This window comes from Oncorhynchus clarkii, unplaced genomic scaffold (assembly GCF_045791955.1).
Source record: "Oncorhynchus clarkii lewisi isolate Uvic-CL-2024 unplaced genomic scaffold, UVic_Ocla_1.0 unplaced_contig_6700_pilon_pilon, whole genome shotgun sequence".
Taxonomy (NCBI): Eukaryota; Metazoa; Chordata; class Actinopteri; order Salmoniformes; family Salmonidae; genus Oncorhynchus; species Oncorhynchus clarkii.
The window spans coordinates 7,960-25,253 of record NW_027259374.1 but is presented as its reverse complement, the minus strand read 5'-3'; the positions used below and the strand labels follow the sequence as shown (position 1 = coordinate 25,253).

Genomic DNA, 17,294 nt, shown 5'->3' with positions numbered 1-17,294 from the left:
TGCCAGCTCGATGATTTGAACCAAGGACCTTTTGGTTACTGGCCCAACTGCTACCTGCCACCCTGTATATAAAAAGATGCATTGGAATGACTGCATTGATCATAGACATAGGTTATTATTATGGATGGCAGAAATATAACGTGTGTATGAATAAAATGTGACCAGATTGAAGGAAACAGTTCTGAGCTCTGATATTATGTTACTGAAGCCCTCTAGAAACATCCGTCCACTATTTACCCTGAAATTAAAATCTGACTTTATATCAGAAACAATTCAAACTGAGGTAATCGATCTCTTAGAGTCCTAGACTGCTGATTGGTTTAAGAGTCCAGCTCTGTTTGTCCAACCACATGCCACCATGGGCAAATTTTCCAAAACACAGATTAAGTATAGATCTACAGTAGGTGCCAGAACAGACCCCACAGAGTGAGAGAGAAAAAAAGAGAAGAGGAAGAGAACAAATCAAAGAGCACCAGGCCAAGGTTTCTAGTCTTGCCTCACCAGCCTCAGGTGAGGAGAGGGTCATCGTCTCCGGCCAGGCCTTCCTCTTCTGGGATGAGGACCTCTGCCTCCTTACTTTCATCCACCCCCAGCAGCACCACAATCCTGTAGGTCACAGAAAGAGCAAGAGAAGGAGCCAGAGAGAGGGAAAGAGACGGGGAGAGAGTGAGACGGTGAGATTGACAGAGAGCGAGAGGGAGACAGGGAGATATGTGGAGAGAAACAGGGAGATATGTGGAGAGAGACAGGAAGATATGTTTAGAGAGAGAGAGAGACGGAGAGATTGACAGAGATTGAGAGAGAGACAGGGAGAGAGATAGATATGTGGAGAGAGACAGGGAAATATGTGGAGAGAGAGAGAGAACGAGACGGAGAGTTTGACAGAGATTGAGAGAGAGACAGGGAGAGAGAGCGAGACGGAGAGATTGACAGAGATTGAGAGAGAGATTAAGAGAGAGACGGAGAGAGAGCGAGACGGAGAGATTGGCAGAGATTGAGAGAGACAGGGAGAGACAGGGAGAGAGACAGAGAGTCCAAAGAACCTGCCTCCAGTCTCTCATTACATCCTTTGACCTGCACAGAGTCTGACATTATAGAAGAGGACAGGTGAACGGCAGATTCCCTGTGGAATACAGTTTGTAGTTTTCACCTTTCCGGGGCTTTTAATTCAGTGCAGATGAAAGAAAGGAGACAAGGAGGGGAAGCCTCTTAAAAGTTATAGAGATGCACACAAGGTGAGTCAGTAGTGGTTCCAGACAGCCACAGAGCCTGTTGGTTTGTTTACGCGGCAGGATGGGAGAGCCAGCAGGATGGGAGAGCCAGCGTGGCAGGATGGGAGAGCCAGCAGGATGGGAGAGCCAGGGTGGCAGGATGGGAGAGCCAGCAGGATGGGAGAGCCAGTGTGGCAGGATGGGAGAGCCAGCATGATGGGAGAGCCAGCGTGGCAGGATGGGAGAGCCAGCAGGATGGAAGAGCCAGTGTGGCAGGATGGGAGAGCCAGCGTGGCAGGATGGGAGAGCCAGCGAGGCAGGATGGGAGAGCCAGCGTGGCAGGATGGGAGAGCCAGCGTGGCAGGATGGGAGAGCCAGCGTGGCAGGATGGGAGAGCCAGCCGGATGGGAGAGCCAGCATGATGGGAGAGCCAGCGAGGCAGGATGGGAGAGCCAACAGGTTGGGAGAGCCAGCAGGATGGGAGAGCCAGCAGGATGGGAGAGCCAGCAGGATGGGAGAGCCAGCGCGGCAGGATGGGAGAGCCAGCATGGCAGGATGGGAGAGCCAGCGAGGCAGGATGGGAGAGCCAGCGAGGCAGGATGGGAGAGCCAGCGAGGCAGGATGGGAGAGCCAACAGGATGGGAGAGCCAACAGGTTGGGAGAGCCAGCAGGATGGGAGAGCCAACAGGTTGGGAGAGCCAGCGCGGCAGGATGGGAGAGCCAGCACGGCAGGATGGGAGAGCCAGCGCGGCAGGATGGGAGAGCCGGCAGGATGGGAGAGCCAGCGTGGCAGGATGGGAGAGCCAGCGTGGCAGGATGGGAGAGCCAGCAGGATGGGAGAGTCAGCGTGGCAGCTCATGAGAGCGAGGTTAAGGTTATGAAAAGGGTTAGGCTTAGCTATAATGCTACAGTTGTCAACTGTTGTCCCCGACTCGACCACTAGATGGCGTTGTAGGCCTACTCCATCTCGCCAGTAGTATATTATTATTATTATTATTATTATTATTATTATTATTATTATGTAGTAGTAGTAGTATTATATTAGTAGTAGTAGTAGTAGTAGTAGTAGTCGTCGTATATTAGTAGTAGTAGTAGTATATTAGTAGAAATAGTAGTACATTAGTAGTAGTAGTAGTAGTATATTATTAGTAGTAGTAGTAGTACATTAGTAGTAGTAGTAGTATATTAGTAGTAGTAGTAGTAGTAGATTTGTCGTAGTAGGAAGTATATTAGTAGATGTATATTATTAGTAGCATATAATACTCACACTAGCAGGACCAAGGGGATGACACAGAGTCCAGCAGACAACAGGAAGCAGAATCCAGGGTACCAGGTTACCGTGGCAGCGTAGAGACTACTGAACACAGCTATCGCCACACTGTTGTTCACACTGTCCAGGCAAGCCAAGCACGCAAACAACGCTCCTACACACACACACACACACACACACACACGAGAGAGAGAGAGAGAATACACTGTCAGGTAAATTGGTTCAAAGTCATAGGTTAAGCATCACTGCCCCCGCGGAAGTGCTGAAAAAGTACGTTCCTACATGTCGACACTTCAGCCTAAGGTTGAGACAGTCTCCATGACAACACTTCAGCCTAAGGTTGAGACAGAAAGAGTCTCCATGACAACACTTCAACCTAACGTTGAGACAGTCTCCATGACAACACTTCAGCCTAAGGTTGAGACAGAAAGAGCAGGGTACAACTCCTGTTATCTAGGTCCGGGACAGAAGAGTTGCTTTACATTCCACATCGTTTCGTCAAGTGTCCGTGTAGGAGAGGACGGCTTAAAAGAAGAGCACTTCAGACATGGCTCTCTGGTCAGACAAGGGTCCTACTCTGTGGTCTAGAACGTTCTCTGTTTAAACTAACCATGGCTCAGGAATGCACAAACACAGGCGCAGACACATGACAACATAACATATAAACGTGGATTTAGTACGGTAGATATGTGGTAGTGGTGGAGTGGGAGCCCGAGGGCACACAGTGTGTTGTGAAATCTGTAATGTATAGTAACTTTTTGAAATTATATAACTGACTTAATTTTGCCGGACCCCAGTTTAATTTAAATGTTGGAACTAATGGGGATCCATAATAAACCCCAGTAAGAGTAGCTGCTGCCTTGGCAGGAACTAATGGGGATCCATAATAAACCCCAGTAAGAGTAGCTGCTGCCTTGGCAGGAACTAATGGGGATCCATAATAAACCCCAGGAAGAGTAGCTGCTGCCTTGGCAGGAACTAATGGGGATCCATAATAAACCCCAGGAAGAGTAGCTGCTGCCTTGGCAGGAACTAATGGGGATCCATAATAAACCACAGGAAGAGTAGCTGCTGCCTTGGCAGGAACTAATGGGGATCCATAATAAACCCCAGGAAGAGTAGCTGCTGCCTTGGCAGGAACTAATGGGGATCCATAATAAACCCCAGGAAGAGTAGCTGCTGCCTTGGCAGGAACTAATGGGGATCCATAATAAACCCCAGGAAGAGTAGCTGCTGCCTTGGCAGGAACTAATGGGGATCCATAATAAACCCCAGGAAGAGTAGCTGCTGCCTTGGCAGGAACTAATGGGGATCCATAATAAACCCCAGGAAGAGTAGCTGCTGCCTTGACAGGAACTAATGGGGATCCATAATAAACCCCAGGAAGAGTAGCTACTGCCTTGGCAGGGGGGGATCCATAATAAACCCCAGGAAGAGTAGCTGCTGCCTTGGCAGGAACTAATGGGGATCCATAATAAACCCCAGGAAGAGTAGCTGCTGCCTTGGCAGGAACTAATGGGGATCCATAATAAACCCCAGGAAGAGTAGCTGCTGCCTTGGCAGGAACTAATGGGGATCCATAATAAACCCCAGGAAGAGTAGCTGCTGCCTTGACAGGAACTAATGGGGATCCATAATAAACCCCAGGAAGAGTAGCTACTGCCTTGGCAGGGGGGGATCCATAATAAACCCCAGGAAGAGTAGCTGCTGCCTTGGCAGGAACTAATGGGGATCCATAATAAACCCCAGGAAGAGTAGCTGCTGCCTTGGCAGGAACTAATGGGGATCCATAATAAACCCCAGGAAGAGTAGCTGCTGCCTTGGCAGGAACTAATGGGGATCCATAATAAAACACAAAAGCATGGAAATAAGTCTAAATAAGTCTGTGTGTTTCATTCTCAATGATTTTATTAACGGATTGCGGTCGTGTTTTAAAGCATTAGTTTAGTCAAAGAAACTGAACTAAAACTCACCCTGCTCGGTCTTTGACACGATCTTCGACATCATGGATCTCAGCACGGGGAATGGCATGATGGCCAGAAGCATTGGAAGCCTGACTGAGAAGAACAAACATGACAGATTTCCTTGTAGATTTCATTCTGGAATTGTTGCTTGTTAGTTTTTAACTTTTTATAGCATTGTTATCCCATGTATGATTGTTTTGTTGTTGCTCAAACATATTGTTCATTTTTGTAATATTTCCTATACATTTCTTTGGCAACAGTCCCTTTGGGAAAGGAGCTAGATAGAGGCCTGATTGGCTGAAATGTTGGCTAAACCTTTGTGGTAATTCATGTATTACAAAGATCATTGAAATCTAGTGGCTCGTTGTATTATGATGTAATGTACATCTGAATGCGTCTTCTTAACGTTTTCATTTATGTCCGGTTTCAAATAAAACAGCCTCGGAGCGTTGCCAAGTAAATCGTCCAATCAAATTCAGACTCAGTGTGTCAAATCGTCCAGTCAAATTCAGGCTCAGTGTGTCCAATCGGAAGGCCTGTTGTCCGGACCTCTGGCAGTCTCTATGGGGGTACCACAGGGTTCAATTCTCGGGCCGACACTTTTCTCTGTATACATCAACGATGTTGCTCTCGCTGCGGGTGATTCCTTGATCCACCTCTACGCAGACGACACCATTCTGTATACATCTGGCCCTTCTTTGGACACTGTGTTAACAAACCTCCAAACGAGCTTCAATGCCAAACAACACTCCTTCCATGGCCTCCAACTGCTCTGAAACGCTAGTAAAACTAAATGCATGCTCTTCAACCGATTGCTGCCCACACCTGCCCGTCATTCCAGCATCACTACTCTGGACGGTTCTGACTTAGAATGTGTGGACAACTACAAATACCTAGGTGTCTGGTTAGACTGTAAACTCTCCTTCCAGACTCACATTAAACATCGCCAATCCAAAATGAAATCTAGAATCAACTTCCTATTTCGCAACAAAGCATCCTTCACTCACACCGCCAAACATACCCTCGTAAAACTGACTATCCTACCAATTCTTGACTTCGGCGATGTCATTTACAAAATAGGCCCCAACACTCTACTTAGCTAATTGGATGCAGTCTATCACAGTGCCATCCGTTTTGTCACCAAAGCCCCATATTCTACCCACCACTACGACCTGTAAACTCTCGTTGGCTGGCCCTCGCTACATATTCGTCGCCAGACCCACTGGCTCCAGGTCATCTATAAGTCTTTGCTAGGTAAAGCTCTGCCTTATCTCAGCTCACTGGTCACGATAACAACACCCACCCGTAGCACGCGCTCCAGCAGGTATATCTCACTGGTCATCCCCAAAGCCAATTCCTTCTTTGGCCCCCTTTCCTTCCAGTTCTCTGCTGCCTGTGACTGGAATGAATTTCAAAAATCACTGAAGCTGGAGACTCATATCTCCCTCACTACCTTTAAACATCAGCTATCTGAGCAGCTAACTGATGGCTGCAGCTGTACATAGCCCATCTGTAAACAGCGCACCCATTCTACCTCATCCCCATATTGGTTTTATTTACTTTTCTGCTCTTTTGCACACCAGTATCACTACTTACACACCAGTATCACTACTTACACACCAGTATCACTACTTACACACCATCTGTTCATCATCATCTGCTCATCTATCACTCCAGTGTTAATCTGCTAAATTGTAATTACTTCGCTACTATGGCCTATTTATTGCCTTACCTCCTCACGCCATTTGCACACACTGTATATAGATTGTTCTATTATGTTATTGACTGTATGTTTTGTTTATGTGTAACTCTGTGTTGTTGTTTGTGTCTCACTGCTTTGCTTTATCTTGGCCAGGTCACAGTTGTAAATGAGAACTTGTTCTCAACTAGCCTTCTTGGTTAAATAAAGGTGAAAAAAAATCATTAAAAAATGTAGTTAATTACTAAATATATGACTGGAGGAATAAAGATACTGGGAGCCCTCCCCTGTCCCATCACCCTGTAGACTATACTGGGAGCCCTCCCCTGTAGACTATACTGGGAGCCCCTCCCCTGTCTCATCACCCTGTAGACTATACTGGGAGCCCTCTCCTGTCTCATCACCCTGTAGACTATACTGGGAGCCCTCCCCTGTAGACTATACTGGGAGCCCCTCCCCTGTCTCATCACCCTGTAGACTATACTGGGAGCCCTCCCCTGTCTCATCACCCTGTAGACTATACTGGGAGACCCTCCCCTGTCTCATCACCCTGTAGATTATACTGGGAGCCCTCCCATGTCTCATCACCCTGTAGACTATACTGGGAGACCCTCCCCTGTCTCATCACCCTGTAGACTATACTGGGAGCCCCTCCCCTGTCTCATCACCCTGTAGACTACACTGGGAGACCTCCCCTGTCCCATCACCCTGTAGACTATACTGGGAGCCCTCCCCTGTCCCATCATCACCCTGTAGACTATACTGGGAGCCCTCCCCTGTCTCATCACCCTGTAGACTATACTGGGAGCCCTCCCCTGTAGACTATACTGGGAGCCCCTCCCCTGTCTCATCACCCTGTAGACTATACTGGGAGCCCTCCCCTGTCTCATCACCCTGTAGACTATACTGGGAGACCCTCCCCTGTCTCATCACCCTGTAGATTATACTGGGAGCCCTCCCCTGTCTCATCACCCTGTAGACTATACTGGGAGACCCTCCCCTGTCTCATCACCCTGTAGACTATACTGGGAGACCCTCCCCTGTCTCATCACCCTGTAGACTATACTGGGAGACCCTCCCCTGTCTCATCACCCTGTAGACTATACTGGGAGCCCCTCCCCTGTCTCATCACCCTGTAGACTACACTGGGAGACCTCCACTGTCCCATCACCCTGTAGACTATACTGGGAGCCCTCCCCTGTCTCATCACCCTGTAGACTATACTGGGAGCGCTCCACTGTCTCATCACCCTGTAGACTATACTGGGAGCCCTCCCCTGTCTCATCACCCTGTAGACTATACTGGGAGACCTCCATTGTCCCATCATCACCCTCTAGACTATACTGGGAGCCCTCCCCTGTCTCATCACCCTGTAGACTATACTGGGAGCCCTCCCCTGTCTCATCACCCTGTAGACTATACTGGGAGCCCTCCCCTGTCTCATCATCACCCTGTAGACTATACTGGGAGAAACCAGCACCCACGTGGGCGCAATAGGTTCTAGAAACCGTCCTGAGAATAGGTACACCTTTCAGGAGGCCTGGGTCAATTCTACCATAACATGCTGAGATAGCAGCCAGGTACCCTTTTAACGTGGACCCTTTTAACGTCCCTGCTTGATAAACTCCAGTAAAAACAAAATGGAGTCCTTTATCTTGGCACCTATATGGCCACCTCAGGGTGGGATTGAGGGAGCCCTGCAGACTGGAGGGATTGAGGGAGCCCTGCAGACTGGTGGGATTGAGGGAGCCCTGCAGACTGGTGGGATTGAGGGAGCCGTGCAGACTGGTGGGATTGAGGGAGCCGTGCAGACTGGTGGGATTGAGGGAGCCGTGCAGACTGGTGGGATTGAGGGAGCCGTGCAGACTGGTGGGATTGAGGGAGCCGTGCAGACTGGTGGGATTGAGGGAGCCCTGCAGACTGGTGGGATTGAGGGAGCCCTGCAGACTGGAGGGATTGAGGGAGCCCTGCAGACTGGAGGGATTGAGGGAGCCCTGTAGACTGGAGGGATTGAGGGAGCCAAGTAGACTGGAGGGATTGAGGGAGCCCTGTAGACTGGTGGGATTGAGGGAGCCCTGTAGACTGGTGGGAGCCCTGTAGACTGGAGGGATTGAGGGAGCCCTGCAAACTGGAGGGATTGAGGGAGCCCTGGAGACTGGAGGGATTGAGGGAGCCCTGCAGACTGGAGGGATTGAGGGAGCCCTGGAGACTGAAGGGATTGAGGGAGCCCTGCAGACTGGAGGGATTGAGGGAGCCCTGCAGACTGGTGGGATTGAGGGAGCCCTGCAGACTGGTGGGATTGAGGGAGCCCTGCAGACTGGTGGGATTGAGGGAGCCCTGTAGACTGGAGGGATTGAGGGAGCCCTGGAGACTGGAGGGATTGAGGGAGCCCTGGAGACGGGAGGGAGCCCTGGAGACTGGAGGGATTGAGGGAGCCCTGCAGAATGGAGGGATTGAGGGAGCCCTGCAAACTGGAGGGATTGAGGGAGCCCTGCAAACTGGAGGGATTGAGGGAGCCCTGCAGACTGGAGGGATTGAGGGAGCCCTGCAGACTGGTGGGATTGAGGGAGCCCTGCAGACTGGTGGGATTGAGGGAGCCCTGTAGACTGGAGGGATTGAGGGAGCCCTGGAGACTGGAGGGATTGAGGGAGCCCTGGAGACGGGAGGGAGCCCTGGAGACTGGAGGGATTGAGGGAGCCCTGCAGACTGGAGGGATTGAGGGAGCCCTGCAAACTGGAGGGATTGAGGGAGCCCTGCAAACTGGAGGGATTGAGGGAGCCCTGCAAACTGGAGGGATTGAGGGAGCCCTGCAAACTGGAGGGATTGAGGGAGCCCTGCAAACTGAAGGGATGGAGGAAGCCCTGCAGATGGAATGGTAGCAATAACATTCAGAGGTAAACCTCCAGCCATTAGATTGTCCCTGTCAGTGGCTAAGCGGATAGGAACCAAATATCTGGCCTCGCGTGCCAAACCTGCCCTGGCGCCTGGGACAACGGGTCCCTGCCAATGGGAGAAGCCACGCGTCTACCATAGAAGACATCCCCAGTAGACCCAGGAACTGTCAAAAACATACTGGGTGCACCAACCAGAATTGGGTCAAGCAGAGCTGGAACCCAGACACCTTTCAGAGGATAGAATGTTACCATGTGAATACCTTCCTTATTCCTGACCATGTGAATACCCTCCTTATTCCTGACCATGTGAATACCCTCCTTATTCCTGACCATGTGAATACCCTCCTTATTCCTGACCATGTTACCATGTGAATACCCTCCTTATTCCTGACCATGTGAATACCCTCCTTATTCCTGACCATGTGAATACCCTCCTTATTCCTGACCATGTGAATACCCTCCTTATTCCTGACCATGTGAATACCCTCCTTATTCCTGACCATGTGAATACCCTCCTTATTCCTGACCATGTTACCATGTGAATACCCTCCTTATTCCTGACCATGTTACCATGTGAATACCCTCCTTATTCCTGACCATGTTACCATGTGAATATCATCCTTATTCCTTACCCAGGAACATCATGAGCGTGGTCTTGGCGAAGGCCACCAGGGTCATACCCGCCATGACACTCAGTATCCCTATGAGAATGATGACGATGTTGGGCACGCCGCAGCGAGAGAACATCGTCACACCCACAAAGCTGGTCAGGAACATTGTCATGGACAGCGCAGAGCCGTAGCCAATTAGGATCTCGTTCCAGCACAGCGGCTGGTTGAGCTCGTACAGTGTGATCATGGAGTGCCCGCCCATGTTGGCGAAGGAGAAGGAGCCGAAGAGGAGCAGAAGAAGCATCAGAAGGACGTTGCGCCTCCTGCTGGCCCCTGCAAACAGTTGGTAGACCCCGTAGGCCAGCTGATGCATGGCGGTGTGACGCAGGGAGCCATCCAGGGGGGCGTCTAGTGGTCGTTGGAGCGTCTCCTCCAGGATGAAGACAGCGTACAGCAGGTTGAAACACAGGAACAGAGCAGAGGTGAAGAAGGGCCAGTTGAAGCCTGCTGCTCGAAGGAAGTATCCCGTAGAGAGAGAGGCCACTCCAGACAGCAGGCCGTTGACCATGTCTATCCCGGCCATACGCAGGGTCTTCTGCTGTCCGTCCTCACACAGGTCAGCGATGTAGGAGAAACAACCACCCAGGAACGTCCCCGAGCCCCCGAACAGGGCGCTGACGAACGACGAGACGATGAGGAGGTAGAGGTTAAGCTCGAAAAAGGAGACTGCCAGGAAGGACAGCGCGTAGAACAGAGAACCAATCAGAGGCAGGATGATGGTGATCTTGCGTCCGCGCTGGTCGCTGTAGGCAACGAGGATGAAGGTGACGGCCAGAGAGGGGATAATGGAGATGAGCTCGGTGTAGAGGGAGAAGAGAGATGCCGCCTTCTGGACCTCCTGGTGTAAACATAAAACAACAAGGTAAACAAACACGTAAACAACAACGACAAGGGAGGTGTCATGGAGAAGAGGGTGGAGTTATTAACGTTACCTCTGCTGAAAACACAATCAGTTAAACACGAGGTGTAATGGATTATGTCTCTGATGGATGGGGGAAAAAACAATCAGTTAAACACGAGGTGTAATGGATAATGTCTCTGATGGATGGGGGAAAACACAATCAGTTAAACACAGAAGGAACTGTAACATATTAAAGGCAGACAGTTCCACACAGAACACTCTTCACAGGCAGACAGCTCCACACACTCTTCACAGGCAGACAGCTCCACACTCTCTTCACAGGCAGACAGCTCCACACTCTCTTCACAGGCAGACAGCTCCACATAGAACACTCTCTTCACAGGCAGACAGCTCTACACACGCAGACAGCTCCACACACTCTTCATCCACAGAGCTTGACTGCAGCCTGTTATATGGCCATGATGAAAAAGAGGAAGTACACAAAGTGAAAAGGAGAAATGTGGCTCTGCTCTGCTCTGTTCAAGGCCAGTATGACAGCTCTACATGGAAATAGAATGTTATTTATGTCAATCTAGGTTTCAAGCCGGAGGAAGTTAACCCTTGTCTAAACCCACAACAGGTGTAGGCTACAGGTGGTTCTTGCCTTTCAAAAATCGAGAACAAGCAGGCATCTCCTGAACAAGTAATTAATCAGTCTCCTGTCAACCAGCTACTGTAACTGGTGAGACGTGACCTCCTAGTTGGTTACAAAATCAAAATGGAAATTTCATCAGCCGTTGATTGTCAAGCGAATAACAGTCGGTCTCACGGTAATTGACCGTTAATGAACTCATGTATCATCTCCTGGCTTCCACACAGCCCAGAGGCCACTGATGCAGTCCTTTGGAAAATCTACATTTTAAAAAGTCTAGTAAATCCATGTAATATAGTCTACACCATCACAATAAATCCATGTAATATGGTCTACCTACACCATCACAATAAATCCATGTAATATAGTCTACACCATCACAATAAATCCATGTAATGTAGTCTACCTACACCATCACAATAAATCCATGTAATATAGTCTACACCATCACAATAAATCCATGTCATATAGTCTACACCATCACAATAAATCCATGTAATATGGTCTACCTACACCATCAAAATAAATCCATGTAATATAGTCTACACCATCACAATAAATCCATGTAATATAGCCTACACCATCACAGTAAATCCATGTAATATAGTCTACACCATCACAATAAATCCATGTAATATAGTCTACACCATCACAATAAATCCATGTAATGTAGTCTACACCATCACAATAAATCCATGTAATGTAGTCTACACCATCACAATAAATCCATGTAATATAGTCTACACCATCAGAATAAATCCATGTAATGTAGTCTACCTACACCATCAGAATAAATCCATGTAATATATTCTACACCATCACATTAAATCCATGTAATATAGCCTACACCATCACAATAAATCCATGTAATATAGTCTACACCATCACAATAAATCCATGTAATATAGTCTACACCATCACATTAAATCCATGTAATATAGCCTACACCATCACAATAAATCCATGTAATATAGTCTACACCATCACATTAAATCCATGTAATATAGCCTACACCATCACAATAAATCCATGTAATATAGTCTACACCATCACAATAAATCCATGTAATATAGTCTACCTACACCATCACAATAAATCCATGTGATATAGTCTACCTACACCATCACAATAAATCCATGTAATATAGTCTACACCATCACAATAAATCCATGTAATATAGTCTACACCATCACAATAAATCCATGTAATGTAGTCTACCTACACCATCACAATAAATCCATTGTTTATTTTAGAAAGGTCTAAAGAAACATGATATGAAGAAAATGTAGTCAATTTCAGAAGAACAGAACAGCATACTCTGAGTTGTCCTTATGTTAGGTCCTGTCCTTATGTTAGGGTCCTGTCCTTATGTTAGGGTCCTGTCCTTATGTTAGGGTTCTGTCCTTATGTTAGGGTCCTGTCCTTATGTTAGGGTCCTGTCCTTATGTTAGGGTCCTGTCCTTATGTTAGGGTCCTGTCCTTATGTTAGGGTCCTGTCCTTATGTTAGGGTCCTGTCCTTATGTTAGGGTCCTGCCCTTCTGTTAGGTCCTGATCTGGCTACATCATATGGCTGTGGGCTCCACCAGTTCATTTAGAAGACAAGATTGGCTTAGAATTCCATGGCATTATTTTATATTATTTAATAGTATGAAGAATACAATTGAACATAGATCAATAACATAGAAAGGATATTTTCCCTCAAACGATGAGGTTATTCTGTGTTGAGGGGTTAACAAAGAAACAGGTCCTCCTACCTGCTTCATGTAGATTATTAATGTGACTTTAGTTGTTCTACAAACGTTGGGTTATACGTTTGATTTAATACAATGTAAGGATGCATGATGAGACTAATGACGATTTGACTAAAGTCACCTGAAAAAGGCATGAGCTCTGCTTTGTTTGTTTTGCGCCGGCTGTACACACTTCATCATTCTCTCATTCACAATCACTTGATAATTCCTCGAATTTCACGGCAGCATCCCATTTGTGGCTGTAATGAAATCCCCCCCAAAAAATCAATGCCTTTTGATGCCAGCCTTCTCCCTGAGTGCTGCCTGCGCCGAAGCATCGCTCACTCACACAGCTCTCCATCACGCGATTGTGATGGAGAGCTATTCATTAAAAATCCTACAATGTGATTTTCTGGATTTTTTTTCTCATTTTGTCTGTCATAGTCGAAGTGTACCTATGATGAAAATTGTATATGTTGGTTAGGTCTATAACCCCTATGTGAAGTTGTGTTGGTTAGGTCTATAACCCCTATATGTAGTTGTGTTGGTTAGGTCTATAACTCCTATATGTAGTTGTGTTGGTTAGGTCTATAACCCCTATATGTAGTTGTGTTGGTTAGGTCTATAACCCCTATATGTAGTTGTATTGGTTAGGTCTATAACCCCTATATGTAGTTGTGTTGGTTAGGTCTATAACCCCTATATGTAGTTGTGTTGGTTAGGTCTATAACCCCTATATGTAGTTGTGTTGGTTAGGTCTATAACCCCTATGTGTTGGTTAGGTCTATAACCCCTATATGTAGTTGTGTTGGTTAGGTCTATAACCCCTATATGTTGGTTAGGTCTATAACCCCTATATGTAGTTGTGTTGGTTAGGTCTATAACCCCTATATGTTGGTTAGGTCTATAACCCCTATATGTAGTTGTGTTGGTTAGGTCTATAACCCCTATATGTTGGTTAGGTCTATAACCCCTATGTGTTGGTTAGGTCTATAACCCCTATATGTAGTTGTGTTGGTTAGGTCTATAACCCCTATATGTAGTTGTGTTGGTTAGGTCTATAACCCCTATATGTAGTTGTGTTGGTTAGGTCTATAACCCCTATATGTTGGTTAGGTCTATAACCCCTATGTGTTGGTTAGGTCTATAACCCCTATATGTAGTTGTGTTGGTTAGGTCTATAACCCCTATGTGTTGGTTAGGTCTATAACCCCTATATGTAGTTGTGTTGGTTAGGTCTATAACCCCTATATGTTGGTTAGGTCTATAACCCCTATGTGTTGGTTAGGTCTATAACCCCTATATGTAGTTGTGTTGGTTAGGTCTATAACCCCTATATGTAGTTGTGTTGGTTAGGTCTATAACCCCTATATGTAGTTGTGTTGGTTAGGTCTATAACCCCTATATGTTGGTTAGGTCTATAACCCCTATGTATTGGTTAGGTCTATAACCCCTATATGTAGATGTATTGGTTAGGTCTATAACCCCTATATGTAGTTGTGTTGGTTAGGTCTATAACCCCTATATGTAGTTGTGTTGGTTAGGTCTATAACCCCTATATGTAGTTGTGTTGGTTAGGTCTATAACCCCTATATGTAGTTGTGTTGGTTAGGTCTATAACCCCTATGTGTTGGTTAGGTCTATAACCCCTATATGTAGTTCTGTTGGTTAGGTCTATAACCCCTATATGTAGTTGTGTTGGTTAGGTCTATAACCCCTATATGTAGTTGTGTTGGTTAGGTCTATAACCCCTATATGTAGTTGTGTTGGTTAGGTCTATAACCCCTATATGTAGTTGTATTGGTTAGGTATATAACCCCTATATGTAGTTGTGTTTGTTAGGTCTATAACCCCTATATGTAGTTGTGTTTGTTAGGTCTATAACCCCTATATGTTGGTTAGGTCTATAACCCCTATATGTAGTTGTATTGGTTAGGTCTATAACCCCTATATGTAGTTGTGTTGGTTAGGTCTATAACCCCTATATGTAGTTGTATTGGTTAGGTCTATAACCCCTATATGTAGTTGTATTGGTTAGGTCTATAACCCCTATATGTAGTTGTGTTGGTTAGGTCTATAACCCCTATATGTAGTTGTGTTGGTTAGGTCTATAACCCCTATATGTAGTTGTGTTGGTTAGGTCTATAACCCCTATATGTAGTTGTATTGGTTAGGTCTATAACCTATATATGTAGTTGTGTTGGTTAGGTCTATAACCCCTATATATAGTTGTATTGGTTAGGTCTATAACCCCTATATGTAGATGTATTGGTTAGGTCTATAACCCCTATATGTAGATGTATTGGTTAGGTCTATAACCCCTATATGTAGTTGTGTTGGTTAGGTCTATAACCCCTATATGTAGTTGTGTTGGTTAGGTCTATAACCCCTATGTGTTGGTTAGGTCTATAACCCCTATATGTAGTTGTGTTGGTTAGGTCTATAACCCCTATATGTAGTTGTGTTGGTTAGGTCTATAACCCCTATGTGTTGGTTAGGTCTATAACCCCTATATGTAGATGTGTTGGTTAGGTCTATAACCCATATATGTTGGTTAGGTCCATAACCCCTATATGTAGTTGTATTGGTTAGGTCTATAACCCCTATATGTAGTTGTGTTGGTTAGGTCTATAACCCCTATATGTAGTTGTGTTGGTTAGGTCTATAACCCCTATATGTAGTTGTGTTTGTTAGGTCTATAACCCCTATATGTTGGTTAGGTCTATAACCCCTATATGTAGTTGGGTTGGTGAGGGTTTATAAAGTAACTGACCTCATGGTGGAGACAGGGTAGGTTGTGTTGTCAGAGACAGGGTAGGTTGTGTTGTCAGAAACAGGGTGGTTGTGTTGTCAGAGACAGGGTAGGTTGTGTTGTCAGAGCCAGGGTAGGTTGTGTTGTCAGAGACAGGGTAGGTTGTGTTGTCAGAGACATGGTAGGTTGTTTTGTCAGAGACATGGTAGGTTGTTTTGTCAGAGACATGGTAGGTTGTGTTGTCAGAGACAGGGTAGGTTGTTTTGTCAGAGACAGGGTAGGTTGTGTTGTCGGAGACAGGGTAGGTTGTGTTGTCAGAGACAGGGAAGGATGTGTTGTCGGAGACAGGGTAGGTTTCTACAGTAACTAACCTCATTGTGGCTGCTGGTGTTGGAGGGATCGCAGCATGATGTGTTGTCAGAACCAGGGTAGGTTGTGTTGTCAGAGACAGGGTAGGTTGTGTTGTCATCAGAACCAGGGTAGGTTGTGTTGTCAGAGACAGGGTAGGTTGTGTTGTCAGAGACAGGGTAGGTTGTGTTGTCATCAGAACCAGGGTAGGTTGTGTTGTCAGAGACATGGTAGGTTGTTTTGTCAGAGACAGGGTAGGTTGTGTTGTCAGAACCAGGGTAGGTTGTGTTGTCATCAGAACCAGGGTAGGTTGTGTTGTCAGAGACAGGGTAGGTTGTGTTGTCAGAGACAGGGTAGGTTGTGTTGTCATCAGAACCAGGGTAGGTTGTGTTGTCAGAGACAGGGTAGGTTGTGTTGTCAGAGACAGGGTAGGTTGTGTTGTCATCAGAACCAGGGTAGGTTGTGTTGTCAGAGACATGGTAGGTTGTTTTGTCAGAGACATGGTAGGTTGTTTTGTCAGAGACAGGGTAGGTTGTGTTGTCAGAGACAGGGTAGGTTGTGTTGTCAGAGACAGGGAAGGATGTGTTGTCAGAGACAGGGTAGGTTTCTACAGTAACTAACCTCATTGTGGCTGCTGGTGTTGGAGGGATCGCAGCGTGATGTGTTGTCAGAGACAGGGTAGGTGTTGTTGGTTATATCCTGCCATAGCCTCCTGTAGACATACTGCGGTACCAGAGGATAGACCAGGAAATTGGCGAAAGCATAGAAGGCTACCAGTGGCTCTATCAGCAATAACCCCTTCATTCTTACCAGGGGAGATTGGACACAAAGACAGATCCCTGTAAGACAAGGTAGAAGAGTTCAGTGGACATACAGATCCTTGAGACGGGAGAGGACCAACAGACAGATTCCTGGAAGACAAGGTAGGAGAGTTCAGTGGACACACAGATCCTTGAGAGGACAAACAGACAGATCCCTCAATGATCTGATCTGTCTAGCTGTCCACTGAACTCTCCTGTCTTGTCTTCCAGGGGAGTGGACAGAGATCCCTGGGAGGGTAGTGGACAGAGATCCCTGGGAGTGGACAGAGATCCCTCGGAGTTGAGTGGACAGAGATCCCTGGGAGGGGAGTGGACAGAGATCCATGGGAGGGGAGTGGACAGAGATCCATGGGAGTGGACAGAGATCCCTGGGAGGGGAGTGGACAGAGATCCCTGGGAGGAGTGGACAGAGATCCCTGGGAGGAGTGGACAGAGATCCC

General features: G+C 46.9%; 1 protein-coding gene across 1 annotated transcript; it reads right to left on the bottom strand.

Moving 5' to 3' along the window:
• Positions 1 to 506: 506 nt before the first annotated feature.
• On the bottom strand, positions 507 to 16,837 carry LOC139400109 (lysosomal proton-coupled steroid conjugate and bile acid symporter SLC46A3-like). The gene is made up of 5 exons (XM_071145142.1): positions 16,655 to 16,837; positions 9,671 to 10,547; positions 4,455 to 4,538; positions 2,479 to 2,635; positions 507 to 606 (listed from the first exon to the last, which is right to left on the bottom strand). Exons 1-5 carry the CDS (start codon positions 16,835 to 16,837, stop codon positions 507 to 509), a joined length of 1,401 nt encoding a protein of 466 aa, XP_071001243.1.
• Positions 16,838 to 17,294: the final 457 nt, after the last annotated feature.

What these genes read in the sequence shown, in the direction of transcription:
- LOC139400109 (XM_071145142.1), bottom strand. Translation starts at nt 16,837, where the DNA reads ATGAAGGGGTTATTGCTGATAGAGCCACTGGTAGCCTTCTATGCTTTC. An exon ending in CACGCTCATGATGTTCCTGG is followed by an intron (nt 4,539 to 9,670) that starts GTAAGGAATAAG and finishes TGTTCTTCTCAG; the next exon opens with TCAGGCTTCCAATGCTTCTG. An exon ending in ATCCCCTTGGTCCTGCTAGT is followed by an intron (nt 607 to 2,478) that starts GTGAGTATTATA and finishes TGTGACCTACAG; the next exon opens with GATTGTGGTGCTGCTGGGGG.